General features: G+C 38.9%; 1 protein-coding gene across 1 annotated transcript in view; it reads left to right on the forward strand.

Annotated features, from left to right (window-relative positions):
• The window catches only part of DNAAF9 (dynein axonemal assembly factor 9), a 70,451-nt gene that overhangs the window by 33,001 nt on the left and 18,487 nt on the right, over positions 1-18,963 (forward strand). Inside the window, exons 13-27 of the mRNA XM_084204927.1 lie at positions 2,556-2,643; positions 3,081-3,157; positions 3,425-3,469; positions 3,933-3,978; positions 4,267-4,378; positions 5,717-5,787; positions 6,559-6,609; positions 7,417-7,504; positions 9,599-9,702; positions 12,303-12,449; positions 15,043-15,131; positions 15,354-15,449; positions 15,706-15,823; positions 16,611-16,699; positions 18,711-18,887. Coding sequence (XP_084061053.1) covers positions 2,556-2,643; positions 3,081-3,157; positions 3,425-3,469; positions 3,933-3,978; positions 4,267-4,378; positions 5,717-5,787; positions 6,559-6,609; positions 7,417-7,504; positions 9,599-9,702; positions 12,303-12,449; positions 15,043-15,131; positions 15,354-15,449; positions 15,706-15,823; positions 16,611-16,699; positions 18,711-18,887 — 1,398 coding nt within the window. The remainder of the gene's footprint in view (positions 1-2,555; positions 2,644-3,080; positions 3,158-3,424; positions 3,470-3,932; positions 3,979-4,266; positions 4,379-5,716; positions 5,788-6,558; positions 6,610-7,416; positions 7,505-9,598; positions 9,703-12,302; positions 12,450-15,042; positions 15,132-15,353; positions 15,450-15,705; positions 15,824-16,610; positions 16,700-18,710; positions 18,888-18,963) is intronic.

Genomic DNA, 18,963 nt, shown 5'->3' on the forward strand with positions numbered 1-18,963 from the left:
ATTCCTTGACTCTTCTCTCTTTCTACCTCGTGGCAGTAGGTGAAATCTGCTTTTAGTGGCTGTTGGCATTTGCAGGGACATTTTTATTCAGAATAATGTGCATGGGACAGGGCTGCAAAGGCAAAATCCTTGTGGGGAGTTTCAGTGAGTTGTTAGGAAAGGAAATATTAGTTAATTTTGCTCAAATTGCAGTAAAAAAATAATCTTGAATAATTTTTAAAGATACTTTATGTGAACCAAGGGGAAAAAGTCTCTCACACTGTAGCATCTTGCACAGATAGAAGAAAAAGCGATTTTTGGACCGGTTTCATTGACAATGTGGAAAATTTCTGATGCTCAGTAAAAATGCCAACAGGGAACACTCAAACCTGGGAAGAAATTCACTGTGTTCAAGTCAGATCAAACTTAATTTTCCCTAAAATTTGGGAAGCTGCAAAGTTTTTGCACATTTTAACCTTCTCAAAATCCCACTTTGTTTATCCATGTTGATGTCCACTTCTGTGCATGTTGTAGATCCCTGTCCAGCTTGGAGAACACAGTAGAAAATCTGCTTTGGTTCTGCTCTCTCTCTTGATTAACCAGATTTTTCCTTGGAGATTTTTGTCCTCCTTATTAGTTGGGATCATTTTAGGAGCCTCTTTTTGCTTCTGCAAAGCTTCATGACCTGGTAGCAAGATAATAAAAATATTAAAGATGTGTCAATGCTGTCACACTAAATACTGTTGACTCTTGTTAATTTTGAGACATAAAAATGGAATTACTGCACTGAGCAGCAGAATTTCCTTTTTTTAGAGAAAACTGAACTCCAAGAGGTGTTTTTTTTGCATCTATGTTCTGCTCATTTTTTATCCTCCTTCAAAAATCCTTTGTACTAAATACATTTAAATCAAGATGAGCAGAGAAGCTCTAAACAAAGCAGGGGTTGATAAAGGCAGTAATTTGAAAATAATATCTTTTTTCTTGGAAGCATCCCTGTAATGCTTCAAATAATCTAATTGCAACAACAGTAGTATAATTGACTTTTTTTGACAAACCTGAACTCTTGATTTTTAGCTTAGTTTGCAGTTGTGTCCTGCTTCTTACAGTTGTCAATATTTTTATAAAAAGTGAAATAAAAAGCATTTTATGAACATTATTCATTCCAAATTTGGCTGTACTGATTGTGCATAAACCAACTCTGAAAATTGAATGATAAACTGGGATAAATTTGGTGGTTTTATTTTTATTTTAAGAAGATGCTTCAGAAGCAACATGAAATCCTGTGCTGGTTTTTTTTTTTTTTTTTGTTTTTTTTTTCACTGCTAGCTTTAAAATGTTAAAATGGGAAGAAGAATAAGACAAAGGACACCTCACTGAGGTGTTTTCTTGCAGATATATGTGTGAATTTGAGGCAAAATAGGAATGGTTGCAAAGTCTGGAAGAATTGCAATGTAAAGGAATTACATTGCTTGAATGCAGTGAGAACATACTGAGTGCTTATGAGAGCACAGGAAATTACAATCCAGAAACCTGAAAACATAGTGAAAAAGCTGCATTTTCAAATCACTTGCTGCTGTTGGGGATGATCCAAGACAAGCTTTAGTGCATTTTGAGATTCCTCCATGTTTGGGATCTTCAGATGCTTTATTTCCATCCTTCAGGAATGCTTTGCATTTGGCTTGAATGCTGTATCCTTCTCTTCCCTCCCTCAATCTTGGCAGTGGAGTGATGAGAAAACATTTAGGGAGTCATTTTATTGATCTGCTCATTTTTTGATTGTAATTTAGCAGGAAAACAGAGGCTGATGTTGCTTGGTGGGGCACTCGTGGGTTTGTCCCCAGTGGTTCTGGAGCTGTAAATGTGTCAACAGCTGAAAGTCACTCCTGGCTTCACCTGACTTTGGTTTATTTTCTCAGTCCCCTTTTAAGAAGGGAATTGGACTAAGCTGGGATGGAGGTTTCATGGAATTGTGGAATGGTTTGAGTTGGAAAAGATCTTTAAAGATCATTTCATTCCAGTCTCCTGCCAGGAGAGGGAGGGACAGCCAGGGACACCTTCCACTATCCCAAGTGGCTCCTTGGACACTTCCAGGTGGCCTTGGGCACTTCCAGGGATCCAGGGGCAGCCACAGCTTCTCTGGGAATTCCATCCCAGGGCCTCCCCACCCTCACAGGGCACAATTCCCTCCCAGGATCTCATCCATCCCTCCCCCTGTCAGTGTGAAGCCATTCCCTCTGTCACTCCAGACCCTGCATTTAGGATGTGATTCTTAAACCCAACTGCAGCAAAAGGCAACAGTAAACCAGATTTTTTAATTCCTGACTAAGAAAAGCACCAGATACATTTAGATCAAGAGTCATTTCCCTAAAATATCCTGTAATTTCAGCAATTTCCTCGCTCTAATTTAATTTTCTTCAACAGAAAGCTTAACTATAAAACTACTTCACTTATTCCAACAAAGACCCCTTCCTTATTATTAAGGGAGTTGTGCAATGAGAGGAAAAAGTGCTCCTTTAAAGAGAGGAGGAAGAAAACTCTGCCTGTCCAGTAAATGTTGTGTTTGTATTTCTCTTCAGTACGCTGTTGTCGCAAATATATTCTGCTGTTGTAGAGGCTGTGCTTGCTGGCATTGAGTGCTATGCTAAAACTTCCACTGAATCCAAGGTAAATGAAGTTGGTAAATGAAATTTCATTGTTCTCTCTCTGTCATTGTTGATTTGGATTGCTTGCAGTATGAGATTGACATGCAAACCAAAATGAAAACCAAAAGAATGCCAAAAGTGTTTCTCTCGATGGAATAAATAACACAAGGTTCATACCCTGCCCTCCAAGCAGGCTCTGAATTCTGTTTAAAAAAAAAAATAAAAGAGAGATTTCAGAGTGTGTCTAATTTTACCCATCTCCAGTTGGTTTTCCATCTTCTCCTGAATTTTCCTGACCTCCTAGTAAGGAGAATGAGATCTGTGAAAGAACAAATTTTAGCCTGGTGCATCAGTGTGTTACTGTTTAGTGTCTCCTCTTGGTCTTAGGGTGCTCCTGGAGCTGCTGGCATTTGGAAAAGGATGGGAAAGGATATTTTAATTTTTATTTCCTTTTTTCAGGCAAAGGAGGTGGCAGAGCAGTTGCTGCTGTCTGTGTTAGACACCCTTGGCTTAGCACAGCTGAAATCTGCTTTACGGTGTGTATTTCCAGAGTGACTCATTTGGCTACTTTGGGGGAAAAAATATCAATTATAAACTGAAAAAAAGATTAATTTTAAACTGAACTTGCCTGACTGCCAGATTTCAAGACTTCATAATGCATTCAGCCTTTAAAAATCAGTATAATTATTCCATTTTCCAGTTTTCTTAATCACTTCTTTAGCTTTAAGTCTATTCCTGCTTATTTTTTTCCATTTAAAAATATAAAACCCACACATTTCACCTTTACAATTTCTGTTCTACAGCTCCAAAATTGCTTTTCAAATCCAGGCTGTGAACAACCATGGCAGGTTTGTATCACTGTCTTACAACTTCTTGTTATTATTTAGTGCTTTTCATACACAAATAAATAAATTTTTCTCCTCTGGATCTCCTGCAAAAACCTCTGTGTTTGATTATTTCACACAAGATTATCCTAAATGCTTTTGTGTATGAGGTAGTTCAGTGATTTCATATCTGTAATTCTGTGGAATCTTAAAAACACTAAAAGGAATAAAAAGCAGTTGGGCAGACTAATTTTTATTAACTGTTAATGAGTAGAAGCAGCATAAGCTCATTAAGAGTTTCCTTTAAAAAATGCTTTTAACTTAGTTGATATCACAAACTTGTGTTTATTTATTCCTCACACTAATTGACTGAAATGACCTGCACAAATAAGTGTTTATTTTAAAATAAAACAGCTTTTTTTGGTTGCTGTGAAGTCACAGAAAGATGATCTAACTTTTAAATAATTAATTATCATTGTTGTTCTAGAATTACTCCATTAGATAATGAGGACAGCCTGAGTTTGATTAAAACGGTAAGAAATAATAATATTTATTTAATCAGAAAACACAGCTCAAGTGTTTGTTTTTCTGGGACATACTGAGATTTTTATGTGAATACAAATAAAAGGGGAGACATGAGTGAGATTTCAGATGCTGGCCCAGGTTTAACAAGAAATCAGAATTCAGAATAAAACATAAACACAGATTTATGATCTCAGGCTTTAGTGGTTTAGGATGTTTGAAAAATACAATTTTTGCTTTTTCAATTGAAATATTTCAACTTCTGCTTTCTTTTCTCTCCAACTGCTGGATGGCTGCAGGCATCCATGATGGTGTTTGACATTCCAGACCTGTTCACAGGAAGAGGATGCTTGGGATCTGTTGTGTTTTCAGAGTCCTTCCTGACATCACAAATACAGGTCAAAGAAAAAGGTCAGCACTTTAAATTCTAAAATTCAACTCCACTCTTGTCCTTCTGTTGGCTTTGCTGTCATGGGAAAGCCAAAGGAATTCCAGTGGGTGTTTTTGCTCTTGCCTTGATGGGTTTGGAGCATTAAGAACAAAGGGAGGAGCCATGGAGAGATCAGAATAAATCAGAATTTCTGTGGAACTTGGGAGCATCCATGGAAAGATCAGAATAAATCAGGATTTCTTTGGAACTCTGTAGGTGCACAAGAGGACTGGGAGTTACTCTGCTGTGAAAGTTTCATTTAAACCCTCAGAAATCTTTAGAATAATCAGATTTTCATATTTATTACAGAAATTTCAAGTCTGAACAGTAGCATACTGGGCATTCTGAAGTGTGGGGGTGCTGTAAGTTTAGTGGCCATGGGGATATTAGGTCAGAGGTTGAAAATTCTAAAATTCAACATCACTCTTGTCCTTCTGTTGGCTTTGCTGTGATGGGAAAGCCAAAGGAATTCCAGTGGGTGTTTTTGCTCTTGCCCTGATGGGTTTGGAGCATTAAGAACAAAGGAAGGAGCCATGGAAAGATCAGAATAAATCAGGATTTCTTTGGAACTCTGGAGCAGCCATGGAAAGATCAGAATAAATCAGAATTTCTGTGGAACTCTGGAGCAGCCATGGAAAGATCAGAATAAATCAGGATTTCTTTGGAACTCTGTAGGAGCTCTGTATATATCAGAGCACAGGAGGACTGGTAGTTACTCTGCTGTGAAAGTTTCATTTTAACCCTCAGAAATCTTTTAAATAATCAGATTTTCATATGTACTATAGAAATTTCAAGTCTGAACAGCGACATACTGGGCATTCTGAAGTGTGGGGGTGCTGTAAGTTTAGTGGCCATGGTGATATCAGGTCAGAGGTTGAAAATTCTAAAATTCAACATCACTCTTGTCCTTCTGTTGGCTTTGCTGTCATGGGAAAGCCAAAGGAATTCCAGTGGGTGTTTTTGCTCTTGCCCTGATGGGTTTGGAACACCATGGAAGGAGCCATGGAAAGATCAGAATAAATCAGGATTTCTTTGGAACTCTGTAGGAGCTCTGTGTATGTCACAGCATAGGAGGATTGGGAGTTACTCTGCTGTGAAAACTCCATTAAAACACTTAAAAATCCTTAAAATAATCAGATTTTCATATTTACTATAGACATTTCAAGTGACATACTGGGCATTCTGAAGTGTGGGGGTGCTGTAAGTTTAGTGGCCATGGTGATATTAGGTCAGAGGTTGAATTTGGTGATCCTGAAGGTATTTTCCAACCTCAATAATTCCCTGATTCCTCTGCTTTGCTTCCCGTGGCTCCCCTGCAGATGGCAGCATCCACCCAGACTCCAGGCACGTTATCCTGACTGCAGCTATCCCAAGATTTGCTTCCTGGCTGGTGAGTGAGAGCACAGAGCTCAGCTCAGCTCATCCACAAGGCAGAAAACTTGCTTTGGGAGTGGCCTTGGCTGAGGGAAAATCTGGAACCTGAGCACTGAAATACAATTTTGTAATATTAACATGCCCTGGTTTTTTAGATTTGGATGATAAGTGAAAAAATTAAGCTGATGGTTCCATGCATAGCAGGAGTTTTAAATTATTATTATTAAAATTATTAAATATTATGAAATAATAACACTATTATTATTGTTCTTGTTATTATTATTATTTTAAAAATTATTTCATCTTCATCTCATCAGGTTTTTATCTTTTTAAAGGTCTGGTTGGTTTTGAAGTGCACAGTGTGACTTTTGAAAATTCTGTTTATTGTGGGGCATTTTAGATCACCCCAAGAGAAAGCAAAGTCTGGTTCAAGACCTCTGATGAGCTAGAATTCCAAAGAATGTAACAAAGCTGAACATTAGCCCTGGCAGTGCCAGCTTGAACAGTAATAAAAAATAAAACTGCATGCTTTCTATCCATATAATATTTTAGGCTATAAAACAAATTAATGGGGAGAATGTGGTGCAAGAAATTATTTTGGTCCCATGGTAACACAGTATTAAGAGCACAAAATTGTTTTTAAAACACTCTGGGCTCAGGGCTTTTTCTGTCTGTGGTACCTGAGGTTCTTGTTGGCCTCAAAACTTCTTTAATGCTTTTTATTTAATGTTATACTGTCTTTATTTATATAAATCACGATTCAAATGGAAGCTGTTTCTGGCTGCAGGTTGAAGACAGTGATGTGAAACTGTCTGAAAAGGCACAGCAAATATTGAAGGTAAAGTTCAATATTTTTGTTAAACTAAAGAAGTTACACTTTGATGAACCAGGATTTGAAAAACTTGACCTGCTACCAGACTCTCTTTTTATTATTTGTGTTACTTCTCCTCTCCAGGACTTGCCTGTTCTGCCCTGTCTTTTTCAAACTTGCACATCCAAAATAATATATTGTGTGTAAAAGTTTGAGGGTTTCTTTATTTCAAAGAATCATAAAACCCAAGAGCAAAAAGAGTCCTAATAAAACTATGATTTCATGGAAGTCTCACTAAACATTACTCATGGAGCTCATGTGTCTCCAAAAGCTCCTAAAACCTGATGCAACTTTCTTTTAACTTAATTAGCATGCTAATGTCTAAAGGAAAACACTCTAAGCACTAGGGGAAAAAAAAGAGTTTGGAATCTGGAAACATCTTAAATCACATGAGTTTCACATTTGTGGTGCAATTTGTGGTTCCCAGGAATGTTCATTATAAATAGATTTATTTTCATGTAATATACTTTTAGCTCAGCAAATGGACAAAGTAAAAACAAAAAGCTCAGCCTTGTGGTTGTGACAATAACTTGTAACTTCATAGCTGCTGGCAAAACCAAAATGGGGGGAAGGCTTTTAAAAATGACCCTCTTGCCTTGCTCTCTTTCCCTGGTCCTTCTCTGTCCATGTAGGATAAAACTCTTCTAAAGTTCTTGACTGATGCTGTTTGAAAATTAAATATTGTCTCTGGGAGCAAAGGCAGGAGAAAATGTTCCTGCTTGGGTTGGTCCTTGATCCAGTCTGTGATGTTGCTGTTTGGTTTTTCCTGTTTAGGAGGACAAATCTTTCCTGGGCACTTTACTCACTGGGGGTGATGGAGTTTATATCTGTTCCAGCAATCCACAGGCCATGCCTGCAGAAGGTGAGATGTAGTTGGGTGGTTTTCTTTTTTATTTTTGCTTGTTTTTTCTTGTTTTGGTGGGTTTTTGTTCTGGGATTCACACTCTGCTGAGCCATCATCTTAAACTTCCAATTTGCCTTTCCAAGTCTCTTGTCATTAGTTCCTCTGGTTCTTTTGTCCCCAATCTCTGCCTGAAAGTCCTGGAAGGAGAATTCCTGCAGAGCTTTGGGCACTGAGGCTTTGCAGCCCTTTGGTGGCAGGAGGCTTTTCCCCACAGCTCGCCTTCCCAAATGCACACACTGGCACCTCCTGTCCTTGCCAGATGAGCTGCCAGATGTTTTCTGCTTTTTCTGTCTCTTAAAAACATGAGGTTGGAAGGTTTGGCCATTGCAGAAGTGCTGTGGGCTCCCAGCTCAGGAGGAGAAGGCAAATATTCCTCCCAAAGCCTCCTCCTGGAGCTGACGTGTTCCAGCTTTCTGCCACTGCCATTTTCTCGCAGGAATTCAGAGTTTGGCAGCTCAGCTGCTCCCTGTGGCACAGAAAAATGCCTGAATTTGGTCCTTCTCACATCCAATCCAGTCACAGCTTTTTGACACAACATCCCTGGCAGCACTCTTGGATTATTCCTTTTTTTTTGGTGCCTTTTCCTTCAGGAACTTAAACATGAATATCCCAGGAATAAGACTGAAAACAATTTGATAGGACTGTTAAATTTCCCTCCCTCCTTGTGCCCTGAATGAATACAGACTTTTTAAGGCACAATACTTTAATTTTCTATATATTCTCTAATATATAATTCTATTCTATAAAATATTTCTATATATTTTCTATATATTTTTTCTACAGAGCAGGTGCTGCTGTCACAGTGCTGATGTGCAGCAGGAGGTGCTGAATATCTGACATTAAGTGCTTGGTGCTGACAGTCTTTAGAGGAGAACCTTCAGCTTTATTGTCTTTGCCCTGGGGTGTGGAGGATAAATAATGATGTGCAAGGCAATTAAACAGCAACCCTCACATAAGGGCAGCTGCTTTTGCTCTAATTGATCAGATTTCAAAGAGGAGAGGTTAATGCAGAGTGTGATGTTCTGCTGTTTTGCAATGCAGTGCTGTGGGCACTTATTCACTCAGTAAATAACTGGAGAACTCTGGATTCTATTTTATTTTATTTTATTTTATTTTATTTTATTTGGGCTTTTTAAAACTGGCTTGGTGTGCTCCCAAAGGAGCAATTTTTTCCTTTTAAAAAATTAAAAAAAAAATTTTTTTTGAGATTTGTGAAGTTCAGTGTTTTACCAACTCCTGAGCTGGAGAATTACAAATAGATGCTGTAAAGACCATTGGGAAACTCTGCAAGGAACCTGAAATATTTTTCATGCCATGACACTGAAGATGATTTTGTTCCCCAATTTGTTGTGCTCAAATTTGGGCTCTGCTGAGGTTGCAGCCCTGTGGTCTGGCACTGTGAGGTGCAAAAGGTGCATAAAATTCATGGAATAGTTTGGGTTGGAACATTTAGATCCAACCCCTTGCCATGGGCAGGGACACCTTCCACTAGCCCAGGTTGCTCCAAAAAAATTAATTATTAAATAAATTTTCATTTATAAATTATTTCTTTTAAGTCTAAATTAATGTTACATTTTCCACTTAAATATTTTTACACTTCAGTTTGTTACAATATTTAAATTTTCAATTGTTTTGGATGCAATCTTTATTTAAATTCTTGTATTGTCAATTTTGTACTTCTGGAAGTTTGAAATTTGACAGGATGAAATTTTTTTCTTTGCTTTTAATTTCAAAAACTGCCTCAGAATATTTTTGATAAGTGGTTCTGTGGGGTCAGATAAACTCAGATGAAGTTGTAGTCATGATTCCTGCTTTTGGTAGTGAAATCCAGTAAAGACTGAATGGTTGTAAATATTATTCCAAATAAAATAAATGTTTTTATTTAATTTTAAAAAATCACTAAATATTATCCCAAATCAAATTTTCTGCTTGTTAAATGCAACAAAATCCTGCAGGAACATAGATTTCTTCCTCAGGAAGACGAGACAGTCATCATGAGAAGCTGAAATGTTGATTTACACCTCATACAATTCTTTTTCCTTCAAATTCTAGGCAAATTGTATTTCTTCTCTGATGGAATTCTGTTCTGTGATCCCCACCATGGCAGCATTTCCATTTCCAAAAACCACATGAGTTCCATTTCTCTCTATGATGGGGTGAGTATTTTGTCTCTTTTTTTCTTTCAGAAAGTTTCCATCAATTTCTAACAACGATTCTGTTGGATCCTGGTACAAAGTTTAGATTTAAGTTTGAAGTCTCTGTAGAACTGTAATAACTCATGCAAATCAGTTTTGGTTTTTGCAGTTTTGGTGCTGATTAACTGAAATTAGTGAGTAAGGAGGAGAGAATTTTGTGTTGGAGTTAGCAATGTGCTGTTAGCAGTGTGAAAACTGCTTTTTGTTAAAGGAAAATGACACAAGGTGACATTCATCAAACATCTCACAGTGTGAAGGGATGGATAGAGAAGTGTTCAAGGTGTGGTGAAGTCAGAGGGTGTATTGGAAGGTGAAATTCTGCCTTTTATTAAAAATATATTAAAATATATCTCTTACTTGGCCACCAGAGCAGTGTTCAGGCTCAGTGGGAATTGAGAGGTTAATGATGGCAGCTCAGCTCTGTCCACCTCGAGGCACAAACACTGGCTTAACCATCACTTCTTCAGGGTGGAAAGGAGATTATTTGTGTTGGTTACTGTTTCCTAAACACTGGGGAAAAAAAAAAAATCAGTTTCCTTTGGTCTCCCTTTTGTTCAGGTACAGTATTCCCCATTTATTCAGCGGCCTCCTGCAGCATTGTGCTGGGTGATTTCATCCCACAATACAGGAAACCAGGAAAAAATACAATCAAAATGAGATTCAATTGAGATGAAAACCCAGCAGCTCAGAGAGTCTTACCTTAGCTGCCTTTTCTTGGACATCATATTGATTGCCCCTCGTTTAAGAAGCTATTTTAGCACTGACCTTCCTGGGATTGTTTGAGTCAAGACACTCACTTTCATAAAAGTTGCTATTTCTGGGACCTGGCCATCATTCTTGAAATGGTGCCAGATTTTTGTGTGAAGCTAAGCCTTGACAGGGAGTGTATTATTGTTCTACTGACTTGGCAGAATATGAGGGTGTGGAGGGTTTTGAAACTGTTAAGAAGTGACAGGAGGAGCAGGGGAATCGTTGGTTGCTCTTTCCAAAAGTTCCTGCAGCGATATGGATGGAAAAGAAAAAGGAGAATTTAATGTTCTGATTAAAATAAAAGATAGCCAACTTTGAAGTAATGCAAAATGCAGTTTTTTAGCAGCTTTAGCATGATGACTGAGAGATATTTTTCTTTTTAACTTGAAAATATCTGGAATTCTGCTCCAGCACATGCTGCAGACTCCTGTGCTGGGAGGAACTGGGCACTGAGCTCCTCAAATCCCTGGCACTCATGCATGGAGGGCAGGGGAGATTCTGGCCATTCATCAAGGGAAAAAATATTACCAAGCAATATTTGGATTTCCCAATGACATGAGCATCTTGTAAAACTTGGAGCTGGCTCCTTTCAACCTTGTGTCTGTGGGGATTATTGCTGCTGCTGCTGCTTTTCAGCTTTTTTCAATTTGTGGAACCCAAAATGTTTTCCAGGAGCAGATTTTGTTGGACACTTCTCATGCTGACAGCAGCATGGATGAGTTGGCCTTGGAGTCACTTCTCAGGAAATCTCTAAACCATCCTGCAGAATCCAGGATCTGTGGATTCTGTTCCAAAAGCCATTTTCTCTTAAAAGAAATTGTTCTCTTTGAGGAGAATATTTTTGTATGTTCTTCAGTGACCTCAGTGACTTTGAGAGGATTATTTTTATGATTAATCCCTCAGTCAGCAAAGCAGAGAGATTCTGTTTGCAAATGTCTCTGAGTTGATACCAATTCTTATGTAACAGTTCCCCAACTTGAGCTTTTTCTTCTCAACAATGAGTACAGTGAGTTCTTTGCCCATTTCTATTGAAAGTGAAGGGGATGCCACTAAAATTCTGATTTGAGCCCTAAATAATTGAATTCCCATTTCCCAGAAATGCTTCATGCTTCTAAATTGTTCTGATTTTCTAAAACTTCGATGTGAAAAGGACTTGAATATAAAACACTTCAGCATCCTGCAGGTTTGTATATAAAATCCTGTCCTGGATTCCACAGTCATGGAATGGTTTGGGTTGGAAGGGACCTTAAAAACCATCTTGTTCCATCCCCTGCCTTGGAGCTGCTTCCACTTTCCCAGGTTGCTCCAAGCCCCATCCAGCCTGGCCTTGAGCACTTCCAGGGATGGGACATCTCCCACCACTCTGGGAAAAAAAAAACTCCAAAAGAAACTAAAAAATAACCCAAGAAAAACAAGTCAGTGTTTTCACAGAACAAAAATGAAACCTGAGTTCAGTTCTTCTGAGGGAAACACAACCTGGGGGCTTCAGCCTCTCTTGTCACCTTTTTAGGTGGCATTGAATTCATTTTTCATCTGCTGTCTGTGTTGGAGATGTGGCTGTAAACAAAGAGTTGTTTGAAGCAGTAGCAGAGGATGCTGTGGACAGATTTTGGTGTGGACAAGAGAAGATATTAAAATTTAAGCTTTGTTTTCAGGACAAAAGTTTAGTGCTTCACTCAAACTCAGATCCTTTGTTTTGAGCTTGTGATACCTCCAGTAGCTGCAGATATTTGTGCTCCACCCCTCCTGCTTCTGTGTCATGCAAAGTAGAAAATATTAATTTGAATTTGTCCTATTTCTTTCTTTTCCAGGATTCCAACAGCATTGTTGCTGCTCTCTTTATAGACTTCAAAAGTTCCCTGCTTCCTCATCTCCCCATTGAATTCCACACCCAGAACAACTTTCTGATGATTGCACTTTTCCCCAAAAGAAAGATTTATAAAGCTTTTTATTCACAGGTAAAGGGAAAAAACTTGGGTTGGGGTGAGGGAGAAACCACGTAATTGCTCTCTGTGTGTTTAAGATGTGTGAGAAAAACTCAAATTTCTGTATGAATTTCCAGTGATGCTGCTGCTTGTTGTGTTTAATGCTCCCATGTGCTTTCACTTTGCCTTCTGGAGGCAGCCAGGGCTCTAAAATCTCCTTTTCTGAGCTTCATTTCAGTGTAGCTCTGGTGTCTGATTTGCTGCAGGGATTGTATGGAGTGGCAGAGGTTCCATTGTGTGTTTTTGTGGTCAGACACATTTGGATCTTGATCCTTGGGGAAGTGGAGTTAAAGATTTTCAGTCTCCCATATGGCATTGTATTATTCCCTAAGTAGATTGGCTTCTTGCATTGTGCTGCAGAGGCTTTTAATAAAGCCAGCTTTATAACAATAGTGCTTTTGAGGAAATGAGCCTGGAGATTCTGGGGCTTCACAAGGGTTTTAGGATGTGCTCATCACACTGGGTTGGAAAAGACCACCTAGCTCAGTGAGTAGTCCCCACTGGTCATGTTAATGGTCCCATAAAATGTCTCCTCCTTTTATCTTAAGTGTTTAAATTCCTCCCACTGTTCCACTCTGAATGGTTGGCAATCTGTTGTTTGTTTGTATTTAAATTTTCAGCCTATTTTATTAATTCTACTTCTAGATCTGATTTATTTTTCTTTTCTCTACCAGAACACATCCTTGAGATACTCACAAATCTCAGACCTATTCTTTCTGCTTTATTTGGCCTAATAAAACAAAACCAGATTTTTTTCAATCTCTGCCTATAAAAAGTTCTTTTTTCTTCTGATAGTTGTAATGCTTTTCTTTTGATCTGTTTTTTGGCTGTAGATATCCAAACTGTTTGTAGTATCTGAGATGAGGGTGTTTGTTTCCTCTGTTGCTTTTTCTCTATTTATTCCTGTCCTCCTTTGAGTTAATTTTTTTGAGGTTCATTTTGGGCAGTTTAAGTTTCTCATTTGGCACCACACTGCTTGCTTTGCTCAAGCAGATAAACCAAATCTTTTGTCTTCAGGATGTTGTCATGAACAAAACTCTTCATCAAATTGACTCTGCCTGATTGTGTAAACTATGGAAATATATTATTGTATTTTGTCAGGATTTACCTTCAGGGGTTTATTGATTTCCACCAAAATTCTTTCTAAAAGTCTGTGTGCCTCACAGCTTACTAAGATTCACTAAAATTTAGGTGCTGCTTCTACTCTTCTCAATTATCTGGCTTGATACCTCACTCCAGGAGCTGTACTTTGATTATTCCAAGCCTCCTGGAATCAGGGAATTGCAACTGCCCTGTTACCCAAATCTGGTTTGTTAAAAAATGAGATGAGCCCACAGAGGTGAAATCTGCTCTGCAGGATGAGGTGATGCCTTTCCCATCCTCACTCTAAAGGGTGCAGGAGGAAAATTTATTTAGGCTTTGGAATGTGCTGATTTCTCTCATTTTTTTTCTTTGATACCAAAGCAGCTCTTTTTTTAAACTTTCTTTAAGTTATACAAAAGGTTCTGATGTATTTCTTCTGGGCCTGATATATTTCTATATTTCTAACACTTGGTAGCCTGACCCATGTTTTCACTTTATCCCCAACCCTTTGACTCTTACAGAACACAAATTTCCCTTGACCATTCCTTTTTTCCGTCCCTCCCAGGCATTTCTTTGAGTCCTTTCTGTATGTTTTGAAGTGGATGTTTCTTTAGTTGTGTGGATCCTTCTGCATGAGCAAAATTGCCTTTGTTAATATCAAAAGTATCTTTTATTTTGATGGTTTTTATCTCCTACCCTTGTGTTTGGGATGCTGAGTTTTTAATGGAAAGCAGTCGTGTCCCCCCCAGTTGTTTTGTCTTGCAGACATTATTGTGAAAAATGACAATGGCTGTTGCCTTTACTTATGAAAAGAAGGGAAATTCCAAACACTGACAGGACTTTGTGATTCATCTGAATCTGATTTTTAGGTTCCCAGTGCCATTCAGATTAATGTGTCTTGGCTGGAGCAATTGGATGGGAGCCAGAACATTCCCTAGAGAAACGAAGGGTTTCCTTTTCTTTTGGGAGGGAACAGAGTTTTTCTTCAATTTTGAGTAATGATTGCTGCAATCTCACCTCATGAAAATTACAGCAGTGCTTCCAAGAGACTTGGATTAATTCAGTTCCTGCTGTAGAGCACTTGGGTTATAAACACCTACATTTCTATCAGGGAAAACAAGGCCATGTCAGGAAATTCCTAAAGCTCTTCCTGTTTAGCCAAAAAAAAGGTTGCAAAATCTGATCAGTGGATTTGAATTCTAGAATTGGAAGGGATCTCAAGGCACATCTCATTCCACCCCCTGGCATGGGCAGGGAACCTTCCACTCTCCCAGGTTTCTCCAAGCCCCATCCAACACTTGGACACTTCCAGGGATGGGGCAGCCACAGCTTCTCTTGCAGCAAAACCTTTATTGTGCAATATTTAATGGCTTGTGAAAATGTGTCTGGTTTTTTAGGTGAGCAAAACCAATTCCTGAACAAATTCACAGCAAATTTGGGAAAATAATTTGGGACGCTCATGCATAAATCTGGTTTATTCCAGGTTTTCTCTTCGTGGCAAAACCAGGCAAACTCAGGATTATCTTTAAGGGTTGTCCCAGAAGAATTCCTGTCTGAGGAACAAAAGAGGCTGTAAGTTCCTGCCAGTGCAGTGCAGTTACACAGAAGCTGCAATCAGAAAAATGCTGTTATTTATTGGTTTTGATAATAATTAGTTTTAAAAAAATGGCGCATTCTTTGTGCAACACTCACATTGTTTTTTTTATTGTACCATTTAATATGAGCCCATGTGGTTTAAAGAAGAGAAATTGTTAGGTTTCTCCTCTAAGTAATTAATTAATTTCCTTCTTTTAGGCATTCCAGCGTCCAGAAGCTCTTCAATGCTTCTTTTGCTTCTGGGGAAAGATGCAGGGAGCTGAAACTGTCTGCTGCCATTCCAGGATTGGAGAGGTGAGAAATAACTTTTGTGTTCAAGGGATTCATCCTGTCAGAAATGAGACAAAAATGTTTTGGTAGATGTGATAGCCATCTAAAAATATTTCTTAAATAATTCTGTCTTTACACTAGGATGTTTTTATTCTGAGATAAATTATTTCCTCTCTAGCTTGACCTTTTCATACTCTTGTTTTAGTAATTTCCCAGCTATTTATATGGATGAAATCTTTTGCTGTCAATTGTAAGGAAATAAACCTTTTATTTTTGGAAGGTTTGTGCAGCACTTCACAGTCAGCAGTGTCAGCACCAAGCCAGTGATGAGGGCACATCTTCCTGTCCTTCTCCAACAGTCAGAAACCATTTCTGACAGCAAAGCAGAAGGTGATAAGGTAAGGAAACAACTCCACAATAATTCCTAGCCCTCATATAGAATATTTGGAATGTTCTGTCAGTAGTTCTGTTGCAGTGTGATAAAATACTAATCCTGTTCAGCCATGCTCTGCCTCCTCCTCCACTACCACCAGTTTTTTCTCTTTTTTGTTTTCTGGTTATATACTTAATTCTTTTCCATTTAAACAATCTTTTGGAAGTGCAAATGATCTTTCAACCTGATGAAATAGAGGCAGAAAATGAGGTGTAGATCTTTAAGTGAAGTGTTTTCTCTAATGTCCAGAGAGACTTTGCCCTAAAGCAGGCAGCTTGTTTTTATGAATTGCTGAATAATTTAACTGAATTGTTCTCTGGAACATAAAAGTCCTTTAAATAGCATAGAGGTAGCACATGATATTTAACATTTGCTGATATTATCTGTACAACATTCCTTTCTCTATAGGGGCAATAACAATTGTCCAGTTTAAGGTGGGCTTTAAATAGCATTTTCAGAAAAAATGTTTCCTTGGAGCTTCCCAGCTTTTGAAATCTGCTGAAAACAAAGCAGCAGGAATGTAATCTTTGCTTGCAATATTGCTGGGGTCTGGTTCAGAGACCATTCTGGGAATTAATAAACCCTCAGGAATGTTTTAAAATCTGATTTTAAGCTTGGTTTAACTGTGGATTTTTTAAAAAAAGAAAGAAAAATCAATATGAATCCTAGAAAACAGCCTTTTTGTGTCTAAACCAGTGCTTCTGTGGTTATTTTGTGTTTAGACTTCCCTTGTCCCTGTTCCTGTGTTGCAGGTGATCATCACCATCCTCACTGGGCTGCCAGGGTGCCGTTCCAGCGACCTCTGCTCTTTCCTTGTCACTTTTACCAAGGAGCGTGGGAGGTGGGTGCAGCTCTGCTTACACTGATCACTAAAAACAGCTTGGCATGAAGGCAAAAAAACCCCAAAAACCCAAACTGTTTCATTTGGTGGTTTTTAAACCTCATTTCAGACTGACAGGTAGATTTGCCCTTAAATTTATACATTTAGACAGAAAAACAGCACAGGAGATTTCTTTGTTGCTTATTCCATGTGGTGAAGAGCTTCCATTTGTTGATTTGTGGTGATTCTAAAGTTCTAAAAGCCTTTTTTTCTCTTTTTCTTTTTTTGAGAAAAGACTGTACTAACAGTCCTTGCCACAGCATTGTTTTTAATTTAGCCTGATTTGAGGTGCATTCAGGACATCTGTTGTATGGCAATGAGATAAATCTGCTATAGGAATTTGCCACTCTGTCTTGATAGTACTTTTGGAAAAAAACCCAAATCATATCCTTTTAATTCTTATAGCCAAACACCTTAGCATTTAATCTTAGCCATGTTCTGCACTGTTCTTACTTTTAACTCAATTTTATCAGGTTGATTCAGAGCAGTTTTGTGGCTCTGTTATAGGGCAGACACGTAAGGTGACTTTTGAAGGTTGTGTAATAACACATCTCCTCATGTTTTCCTGCAAATGTCATTGTTACTTTCCATTTTTGCAGTGAAATATTTTCATGCCCAGAGTCTTGAATTGGATTTGTCTAATTTTTGTTTACTGCATCACTGCCAGTGATCAGAATTACTCAGATGATGTACAGCTTTGAAAAAAAGCTGGTGAACATTGTTTTATTGAAAAACAACAAAAGACACCCACAGACCCCTTTGGCAGCCATGTAAAGAATGTGCATATGCTGGAAATGATAGAAAGCCAAATAAATTTCCCTTCCCCATGTGGCCACGTGGAATGAGATCATGATGAGAGATGTGAAATCTTTGGGCTTGTCAAACTTCATTTTGGTCTGTTGCTTGAAAATAGGTGTTCTGATTTGAAAGCAGTGAGAGACTCCAAGTCAGAAATAGAATTTATTTGGAAAAGAGAAAAAACCCCCTAAAATACACACAATAATACATAAGAGAAACCTCTGAGAGAGTCAGAATACAACCTGACACCCTGTTGGTAGCAGTCCAGTTGGAATTGTGGCTGCAGCCCTCCTGGACTGTCAGGTGTGGTTCTGCTGGAGCAGGGATCCTGTGGAAAAGGCTGTAGTCTTCCTGTGGGAATCCAGTGGAAGAGGCAGCTGCTGTTCCTCTGGGAATGCAGTGGAAAGGCTGTTCTGCTGTCCCAGAATCTCAGATTGTATCTGGGTAGGAATGCTTGGCTCCTCCCCTGGGCAGAGCATCTCCCCATGGGATGATGGAATTTCATCAGCCATGCAGGGACACTCACTGGCCATGGACAGAAGATAATTAATGATTAATGGCTCATGAACAGAACCTATGTCACAGACATATTTTATGAAAAATCTTTTCTTGAAGGTCTTTTGAGAAGCTGAGAGACCTCAGAAATGAAATGTAAACACTGATTGTCTGCTGCTGTGGAATGCAACAGGTGGATCTGGGATTGGTCTCATGTGGTTGTTTCTAATCAATGGCCAATCCCAGTCCAGCTGTCTCAGACTCTTTGGTCAGTCACAAGATTTTATCATCATTCCATTCTTTTCCTTTTAAGCCTTCTGAAGAAATCTTTTCTGCTATTCTTTTAGTATAGTTTTAATATAATACATATCATAAAATAAGAAATCAGCCTTCTGAAACATAGAGTCAAAATTCTCATCTTTTCCCTCGTACTGGGAGCCATGTGAGCACCACCACAAACATAATTAATAATTAATGGTCCATTAGCAGAAGATATCTCCCCAGAGGGAGGATGGGTTGTGGAAGAGATAAAGAAAACTGCCCAATGAACAGCAGAGAACTGCCCCACCTCTGACAGATGGGGATAGAACACATCTTGCCTTGCACTCTAGGACAGCAGGGAGGATGCAGAGCTGTTGTGTGCCAGCTCCTGACCTGCCTTGCTCCCTGTGTGCCCCAGGTGGATTGTGTATCGGCAGACCATGGACAGCCCGCAGTGTTTCAGTGCCTCCCACTTCCAGCGCTTCCTGGCCGGGCTCCTGGAGGCCCAGCAGAACCTTGGGGTCCATCCCCCCACCCTGAAGAGCACTGGGAAACCCAATGGGAAGAGAAACAGGCTCCTGGTGGTGCTGCAAGGGTAAAGAATCCAAACTTTTAGAACTGTTGTGTAGAATAAGGCAGTTCTGGTTTATTTACGGACCAAACTCAGCTTT

The sequence above is a fragment of the Fringilla coelebs genome (genome assembly GCF_963513975.1).
Source record: "Fringilla coelebs genome assembly, chromosome: 4".
Classification (NCBI taxonomy): domain Eukaryota; kingdom Metazoa; phylum Chordata; class Aves; order Passeriformes; family Fringillidae; genus Fringilla; species Fringilla coelebs.